The sequence below is a fragment of the Poecilia formosa genome, unplaced genomic scaffold (genome assembly GCF_000485575.1).
Source record: "Poecilia formosa unplaced genomic scaffold, Poecilia_formosa-5.1.2 Scaffold1, whole genome shotgun sequence".
Taxonomy (NCBI): domain Eukaryota; kingdom Metazoa; phylum Chordata; class Actinopteri; order Cyprinodontiformes; family Poeciliidae; genus Poecilia; species Poecilia formosa.
The window spans coordinates 4,914,726-4,924,093 of record NW_006799940.1 but is presented as its reverse complement, the minus strand read 5'-3'; the positions used below and the strand labels follow the sequence as shown (position 1 = coordinate 4,924,093).

The window sequence follows — 9,368 nt, the reverse complement described above, 5'->3', positions numbered from 1 at the left end:
GCCGCTTCAGACTCCTCTGTTCCAAACAGTTAAAAGTGAAAGTTTAATAGATGGGGGGAAAAAGCAATAACACGGGAAAAACTATATAAAGACAATTAACTCAAATCCAACATTTCAACAGTTTAATATTTTTTAGGATGGTAACTTAATTTCTGTTAGGAAGGAGACAAGTTAGAGACCTGAAGGAACTCACAGTAAAGTGAATACATACAAGACAATTTAATCCACTGACAAATATGAAAGGTCCATGTTGCTTCCTTTTGTATGTATTACACAGTGACCTTTAAGCCAACTGTCACACACTGAATGAATAATTTCATTCAATCTATTTTCCAGTTATTCCCTGTCGCTGGAAATGTTTGCTCCCATGGTTGCACTGAGGGGTTAAACGGGACTCCGGTCACTTGCTCATCTCCTCCTGCACTTCTTTGAGGATCTGTTCCTCCAGTTCGGTGGTGTCGTACTCCCGCAGCATGTCGTACTCCCTCCAAGGCTGCGCCCGTTTCTGGGCACCCGCCATCTGATTGGGCGTCATGCACAGATCGAAGCTGATGCCCTGGATGTTGAACTTGGGCCGTTCCCAGTGTTTGGACCACGGCTTTGGAAGCATTTTTACTTTGAGCTGGAGAACAGAAAGGGAGGGGGAAGAAAAGGCTTAATTGTTTTCATTTTTTAACTGTTATTTTTTTTTTATTCTTTCTCAACTGTTTTGTTTTACTGCAGGTGTTGTATAAGAAATTTGACGCCAAAAAACCTACACAAAGTAGCTCTCTGTGAATTTTACTAATTTATTACAAGAGTTCCGAAGAGCCAAATAACTTAATGGAGGTACATTTGCATTACTCAAACAAAAACATAAAGACATTTATTAGTATAAACAATTATACACAGCATGTTTAAGCTAAAGCAGAAATGATTCGACAGACCAACCTAAACAGCCCACTCACCGAGTTAACAGGCACCTCTCCAGTAGGGGAGAAGGGCACAGGCTTCATTTCTGGGTCCACTGTGCTGTACTCAGGCAGAGCGTCTCTAAGGTACATAAGGTTATCGTCCAGTCTTTTCTCCAGCTTCAGGACTTCAATTTTCTGGATCCTAGGATTGTACATCTCGTAGCAGATCTCGACACCTTTGGAAACACACACATTTTGTCTGATGCTCACCAGCCTCCTTCCTTGTACCAGTAAGTAGCGACCGATTAATCGGCAAGACAATAAAACTGGCACATTTTCCCCATCATTTCAAACTCAGCAGGAAAATCTTCTGGTCATTTCAGAAGGCCACTAAACAATTAAAGAATACAAATATCTGCACACTGATATGTGATGCCGACAAACTACTGAAATATTAGCAGGTTATTTGGGAGGCATGTCAGGAAAATGCTTTCCCCCCTGTCCCCCTACAATCACAAAATGCAACTATATGGAGTTTGCTAGACTCTCCTGTGACTTTAGCTAGAACAGTTGGATGATTCTGGCATGAGGAGGATAAATATGTGGAAAAGCAAATTGTGTCTGTGAATGTTGGTGAATCTGCCGTGCAGTGGGTGTGTTGAGCTAAAGTATAGGTTTACATTAAAAGAAATTCCAAAAAACCATTATGCTGGTTTCGGTGGATGACCGAACACAGTCATCTATAACTCTTCCCACATTTGAATAGAATCTGTTTCAAACTACATCAAGGGTTTAAAGCTTTTAAAAATCCTTGCAGGGTTGGAGTGAATCTTAGATAACATCTTAAGCCAAACATGCTTCTTTATGCAGCATAACTAATCTTACCTTGATTATTAATGATGTTCCTTAAGACAAAAGTGGCACCCAGGCCGTTTCCACCCCTCTGGATGCAGATACCAACAAAGCGGTTTGTTTTCCCACTAGCATTAGGATCAGCCATGGTCACTGCAAGAATGCTGCCTGAAAGACATGAAAATAATACTAACTTAACAAAGCTAATTAAATAATACATTTTTGCAATAATACTAATACCAACAACCAAGTGAGGACACATATCCGCTCACTTCTGTTAATATTTATTGTGATTGATTCTTTATTTTTAGAATCAATACTTGTTCCCAATCACTTTTTTTTTAATAAAAAAAAAGCTGAGATGAAATGGGGAAAAAAAGTTTTGTGTGTCTCAGCCAATTTCCAAGTCCCTCCGTTTTAATCACTTATAGCTGCAAACCTGAAATTCAGCACTAGGAAAAACAGCTTTGCTCTTTTTTATTATTATTATTATTATTATTATTATTATTTATTTATTTATTTTTGGTAATACAATTACGTGTAAATGCAGAGAAAATAATCAACCAAGTAACAAGAAATACTTGGTTGATTATAACAAGTATTTCTGGAGTAGTGTCAGCAGTGATGTCCAGGTGAAACAACGTCAAATGTAATCCCAATCCACTTAAAACATTTAGTCCCTTACCAACATAGAATTCGGGAATGTTGAGCATTTTCCTCCTGCGAATCATGTCTTTCCTCTCCAAGAAAAACTTGAAAGGAACCGTCCTCTGCCTGGGAGGGACGAACTCTGGGCTCAGAAACCTGACAGAAAATAAAACAAGCTGAACCAACGCAGTAGCAAATGATAAGGTCACATCTTAAGCTTTAACCAACGAGATTTTGTTGTTTACAATGTAAAAATAATCTTACTTTCTCAGAGAAGTCACCGTTTGTGTTTTATCTACTATGACAGGCTTGGAAGGAGGGACAAACTTAGGTGGTTCGCTGTCTGCCGCAGGGCGACACATGGATGTAGAAAACAACCCTGGAAATAAAAAGGAAACAAGTTCTCAAGATGAATTTCATTCTACGGCTAGCGAAGCTAACCGCGCTAACTTTAGCGACATCGGAACAAAATACAACTAAGAGACTATTTATTCCAAGAGTAAGAGCGAGTTATATAACATTGCAGACAATGTCAAGCTTCTTTAAGACACTTACGTTCATTCTGATGCTGCAATTTTCGACAAAAACGCAGCGTCGTAGCAAATTTACCAAGTCCTGTAGTGCAAACCGCCATGTCTGACCTTCTGTTGTCACATTGTACGGAAGCCGTGAAGGCCAAACGTTCTAAACGCGATTTGGGGTGTAGTTCCGCAGTTTACTTCGCAAGATGGGGCAATTGTTCTATCATAAATCGGCTGCTCTCTTTTAAAGCTTTCAAAAGGGAAAGTTGAGCAAAACGTGTTTTTCAATTGAAACTGAAACGTAAAAATTACGTAAAAGTTGATATTATTATGCCTTAGATGACAATCTTAAAGAATCAGTTATAGGAGCTGGAAAAAAATAATAAATACACAACAAAATCGTCAAATACAAGCTAAGTAATAAGCCAAATTTAATACCAAAATGCCATTATTGTGGAGTAAGTTCTGGCATCAGTTCTTATCTTTAAGAAAGATTCTTAAATCTTTAAGAAAGATTCTTACACAGAATGACTATAAAAAGTGTATGTTCATTGGTATTCAGTCTATGTAAGTCTGCACTTAATACAACCACCTTTTATTGCAGGTATATCTGCAAGTCTTAGGGAATATGTGTTTTAGCCCTTCTTTGCAAACATGTTGAGGTATAGTCATATTTGACTGAGAGTATCTGTGAGCAGCAGATTTTTGGTCTTGACAAAAACTCAATTTAGTGCGCTTTGAACTGAACCATTGTTTTGCTTCAGAGTGGATCTTCACTCCAGCTTCAAGTTTTTGAAGTCTCTAACATTGTTATTTTATTTTACTTTTTTTCCTGAAATGCCTAATTTTAACTCCATTCCTATTCCCACCAATTCCCTGTTATAGGAAAACATCCTCTCAATATGATGCCACCGCCTGATACGGTTAGGGACAGGGTGCCCTACTCTGTTTTGAACTTCTCTCCAGCCTCATCCTTAACTATATATTTTCAAAAAAAGAAAAACTATCTGCTCTTTCTAAGAAGTTAACAGAACAATTGTTAACTACTTCGTTGACTTCTCAACGAATGCATAGTTGCATAGGGATGAATATTTTAAAAAATCTATACATTTTATTTATTTTGTAAAATGCTGAAACCAATGTTTTTTTTTTCTTATACCTTCCTTTATTTTGCAGAACTTTAAGTTCTACCACATACATTCCAAAATAAAAAATAAAAAAATAAAAAAATACACAGCGTTGTTGTAATTTGACAAAACATGGAAAAAGAAAAATATGAAAATATTTTGCAAGACATTGTCAGTGAAGACAAAGCTTATGCAAAAAGCTTGCAGCATTTTCGAAGTGCAGTTTAATTCTGAATCGTGCAGCATAAATTGTAATTTCGAAACGGTGGTTTTGCCCTATGTGTTTCCCTCGGATCTTTGAGGGCATGCAGGGTGGCGCAGTTCCAGCAGGTGGAATGCCTCCTCCTTCAAAGCGCGGTTGGAAATAACACTCGGTGCACACACGGACTCCAAACCCAACCCTCGTCGATGCAAGAAGCATAGTGGTGGAGGGAGGATGATGGAAGTCTAGAAACATGGAATCGCACATCTCTTGAAACTGGAACTCGCTGCTGGTGGATTATTATCATTATTATTATTTTTTTATTATTATTATTATTCGGGGGGCGGGGGTGGAATTACAAACTTCGAGGTTTCAATGATGTTATTCTCAGACTGGACTATCTCAGCCGTCAATTTTGCGCTCCTGTTGGGAATAACGTGTCTGACCGTCATCTGCGATCTCACCAAGGGCTCTCCGGACTTTTCAGGTAACCATTTTGATTAAAAGTTTGAATCTTAAATAAAAATAAAAAATAAAAACAAACAAACGCGCTATTTATATACATATGTATGTGTATATAAAAAAAACTGTTCTGCGTATTGGTTCTCCGCGTTTTACCTTGCATTTTCAGTTAGAACTTACACTATTACAAGTAAATAATTGAATCTAACACAAAGCGCTTCTTAGGAAGCGCGTCTTTCAAAACAACGTTGAGGTGTAATTTCAGTCCAGCGTCGCATCACGACCCGCGTCTCTGGCGTGCTACAGCATGCGCTCTCAGATGTTTGTCTCGTAAACCTTCTGAGATATACAACTCGAACACACGGAAAGGGAATAAAGAGCCAGAGTGCGCTGAACCTTTGGCCTGCTTTAGATCACTTTCTGTTGAACGATTCGACATGAACAAGTTCTTCAAAACAACCGGGTATGAAGGGACTGTGAAGTAGTTTTACGCATGTTATTGGTGATGATTTGAATAATGTGGCTATGTTAGATACTATTTACTGCAGATACATTGGGGGGAAGCAGGATTGACACACTGCTTCATGTTTTCTTGTACCACCTTGAAAGCTAATACATTGCAGTGCCTTGGACGTGCCTGTTACTTTGGTTAGGTAACAAGCTGGGATTTTTCATCTGCTAAGGCAAATCCTTCATATTACTTAACTACAGTTAACTATTTACCCCCATGGAGATTTTCACTGTTTTTGCTTTGTTTGTCCTTCTTACATGATTCAGATCATCAAACTTTAGCTGTCAGAGAAAAAAAAAGATAACATGAGGAAATACAAAGTGCAATTTGTAAATGATTATTTTTATTTGTTAAAAAGCTATTCAAACCAACTTAGGACTGCGTGGAAATAATATTTAACCCCCTAGTTCATACGTGGTTGAGACCCGTTGGCAGCAAGGACTGCCATTAAGTGTTTTCAGTAAATGGATATAAGAATTTGACATTACTATAAAGGAAATTTTGTCTCTTTTTGCAGAGCTGTTTTAATTCAGACACAGTTGGGGGAGTTTTTAAGTGTGGATAGTGCTTTTAAGGCGATGCCACAACATGTTGATCTAATTTAAGGCAGGATTTTAACTAATCTATTTCAAATCCTTCGCATTTTTACATTTGGATCATTGTCCTGTCCTACATCCCAAGTACAGTTGAGACACTAAGTTTGCAGAGTTGTATGTTCAGGTAAGGAGAACACAACTTCTTTAAGGTTTTCTGGTAGAAATCAGAATTCATGGTCCCCTTCAGTTATGGTAAATTGTCCTGCACCAAACTAGAGCATCAGGGTAAAACCATAACAAAGCCATCACCAAAAACCAACTTGGTGATGTTTTTTGGGACTGTGTTATCAGTCCCAAAAACATTTTTGCAACAAGTCTTGGAGATTATCAAGATTTGAGACAATATTTTGCTCTTTTTGCCTTGGAATTCTTCCATGGATCCCATTTTTGTTCAGTATTTTTGTCATTGTTGAATAATGGACACCGAGGCAAGTGAGTCCTTCAGCAGTTTTAATGTCCCAGCTTCTTTTTCTTGGATGAGTTGTTGATGCTCTCATAGAGCAGTTTTGGATGTGGATAATCACAGTTATTTGTTGTAACATGGCCAGTAATTACTTTTTCTGGATGTGTCAGGGTGATGTAGACAGATTTATTTCCATTAATAAATGAAGTTGTGATTTGAAAACTGCCTCTTGAATTGAGTGAATCAAATTTGTTGAATGGCCTGAAGCGTCAAAAAAAACAACAACCCACAAACAAAAGGAAGGGAACCCAAAGAAAGTCAGAACACTTTTATTTACGGTGCTGTAAAACAGGAAGGAGGCTTTGTCACAGTGTTAATTAGCCTCTACTGGGTCTAATGGTTGGAAACAGCAGAGTGACAACATAGTGAGAGTTGCTAAACAACAGATGTGTGAAATATACCCATGCGTACCGTTCTTGATACTGTCTAATGAGCTGCTAAAGATCTCGGTCTAGGGATGGCTGGTAAAGCTGTAATTACCACACGTATGAGTGGGTGTTTTTTTCTTTTGTTTGTTTGTCACAAATAGTACTGCTGAGTGGACTATAAGGTGGTTAACTCAGCAAAAGGCTAAAAGATTTTAGATTTCGTCTGATTGGTCCAAGCTAACACGTGATGGTGCAAATGTTCGGTGTTGCAGGAATTCGATGATGCTCTTTCAGAACACTTTACTCCTGTGAGAAACATATTCCAAATGCCTCAGATGAACTGGAGCCGTTTAATACCAAGTTACTATTCTGTGTCCTATGTGGTGGAAGATTGTACAGAGGTGCTGTTCAAACATTCAAAGATAAGTGAAACGAGGAAGAACCTGCCAGACAATGCCTCAGGGACAAAGAAGTCACATTCTTGACCAGCCAAAACTCCATGGAAACAGGAATAAGTTGTTTGGTTGACAGGTGTTGTTAACTCACTGGCTGACAGAAAGCGTTTTGTGTAACCCTCTTTGGTGTCAGAAAACACTTTAAGCCTTCTTCTTTGTATCGAACTAAGGTGGCAAGACATGGTTGAAGTCAACCCAACATTGTTGTGCCGCTCATCTCACGCTGAATATTTTTGTGATAAAATGTTCTGAGTCAGAACAGCCGACTTGACTATGAAAGTGGTCAGGAATCACAGGGATTCAGTGTGTTTAACCTTTCAGATTAAGACACTCATTTTCTCCGTAACACTCTATCTCAACCTCAATAAGTTCCGCTACATGCCTCCTTTGGTTCTGCAATGCTGGCTTCATTTTGTGAATGCCTCTTCATTCATCACCAACGGGCCTGACAGATGATGAATGAACAGCAGAGGCAGTTTTCATACAGGGGGGGTTGTTTATGCAGCTTTATGCCAGTCTGTGACTCCAGATTAAGTCTCAGTAGAGGCAAACTCTGCATATTTTTTTTGTTTGGCTGGTCTACGTACCAGCCAAACAACTAGCTGGTACGTAGACAACATCAAATGCTTGTCTATATTTGTCGGTTTATCACGCAGCGCGCTTCAGAGACTTTTCTCTTCTTCAATTACCATCCTGCTGGGGGGTCTGTGGTGGGAAGACGGAACTTGGTCCTTTGTCACTTCAGTCACATCTACAGTATATACAACTCAAATAACCTCTGAGCTGAGGAGAAACAACCAGTGGGAATTAGTTGCAATTTTTCAAGCAGCAGAGGTTTATATTCTGCAACATATCGTTTGAAGTTGTCTGTGTGTGTGCTCGCATGTTGTATCAATGCTGCACTTTAATACATCATCAGCATCTTTTAGCTCACTGCTTGAAAACTATAGTTTGTTGGTGGGTAATTTGCCCCTGCTTCTGCCCCGTCATCTTCGTCTATTACAGTATACAGCTGCCTACAGAGATAATTAGAGGTGCAGAGTGAGCTGTGCAGCACTTAAGAGTCTTTAGGCTTACAGTGGCAGCAGTTAATTAATACTCATCTGTGTGTTTTATTGATGCTTTGTTAATTAATTTATAGATGATTCATTTTGATTACTACACTCCTAATGACCTCCTATTACCAAACGACAAACAGTCGTCTTACGACTGACATAAATGTTTTAAATATCTTTCAGTACGAGGATCACGCGATGTGTTTATTTATTTATTTATTTATTTTTCCTATCTGGAGGCCAACATGAACTCAAGCACAGCAGATTATCAACATGTGGAAATGAAGGTAAACAAAAAGCGATGAAATGACCTCAGAAAGGCCTAACCATAACAAGAACAGACTTTTTAAGTGTGCGTTTTTTGTGTTTGTTTTTTTTTTTTTTTTATTAGATTGAATCATTCTTAGTCCAAGCAAACAAAACTCTGCCACATGTGTTAAAAACCTTTCATTGTTGTTCGGTCTCACCAGGAAAACCACGTTGTCGCCGAAGGGTTACTGTGAGGCCACTTTCGTTCTGTTTTCACCGTCATAAAACCCCGTGGACAAACCCCTCTCTAATCCCAGTCAATAGGATGAGAGGCTGTCGAGGGGCCGTGGGGTCAACTGAGGTCAACCCATAGTAACTGTGAGAGTGTGTGTGGTTAGAGGGGAATTGCCATCCATCTTGCTTTTTGTTCCCTGCTGACGGCCCTTCTCTCGTGTTCTTTCCCGGATTGCAGAGGTTGAGGGAAAGTCAAGACAATAGCAGTCATTAATTTATGTCAGTTTTGAGTTTATTTCAGTCATAACAATCTTTTAACTAGCAGAAGAAAATGGATTTCATGTTTTGTAACTCAGACTCCTTTTAATAAATCATATTTAAGATTTTTTTTCTGCCCTTTTGTCTCTTTTATATTTTGCCATTTTCAGGCATGATGGGGAGGTCCCTAAACAAAATGGCCTGATATGCAGATTTTGTTTTCTTCTATAAATAATGCTCCATTGGAATCCATCTAGCTTACATTTATTTTCTGTTCAGTTCCCCTGCTAGCCTCCATCTATATCACTGAAACTTGACATTGTGCCAGGATGATAAGCAGCTGAAGCCTTTTTGTTGAGAGGAAACTATTTGCAGTGAGTGGAGAAAAGTCAAGCACAGTCAAGTACGATGCCATGGAAAAACTCCATGTGATGATACCGGGGCTCAATTTACAGCAATTACATGTTTGCACTT

At 38.8% G+C, this 9,368-nt stretch overlaps 2 protein-coding genes across 2 annotated transcripts in view; one reads left to right on the top strand and one right to left on the bottom strand.

Annotated features, from left to right (window-relative positions):
• Positions 1-103: 103 nt before the first annotated feature.
• mrpl19 (mitochondrial ribosomal protein L19) lies at positions 104-3,066 on the bottom strand. The gene is made up of 6 exons (XM_007546663.2): positions 2,949-3,066; positions 2,658-2,772; positions 2,431-2,549; positions 1,779-1,913; positions 948-1,129; positions 104-622 (listed from the first exon to the last, which is right to left on the bottom strand). Exons 1-6 carry the CDS (start codon positions 3,025-3,027, stop codon positions 401-403), a joined length of 852 nt encoding a protein of 283 aa, XP_007546725.1. The 5' UTR covers positions 3,028-3,066; the 3' UTR covers positions 104-400.
• Positions 3,067-4,346: 1,280 nt separating this feature from the next.
• The window catches only part of LOC103135227 (protein eva-1 homolog C-like), a 31,937-nt gene continuing 26,915 nt past the window's right edge, over positions 4,347-9,368 (top strand). The window contains exon 1 of the mRNA XM_007547853.2: positions 4,347-4,730. Coding sequence (XP_007547915.1) covers positions 4,619-4,730 — 112 coding nt within the window. The 5' untranslated portion in view covers positions 4,347-4,618. The remainder of the gene's footprint in view (positions 4,731-9,368) is intronic.

Coding starts and splice junctions, on each gene's coding strand:
- mrpl19 (XM_007546663.2), bottom strand. CDS start 3,027: ATGGCGGTTTGCACTACAGGACTTGGTAAATTTGCTACGACGCTGCGT. Junction 1,130..1,778: donor GAACATCATTAATAATCAAG/GTAAGATTAGTT, acceptor GTGTTTCCAAAG/GTGTCGAGATCTGCTACGAG. Junction 623..947: donor GAGAGGTGCCTGTTAACTCG/GTGAGTGGGCTG, acceptor TCTGTTCTCCAG/CTCAAAGTAAAAATGCTTCC.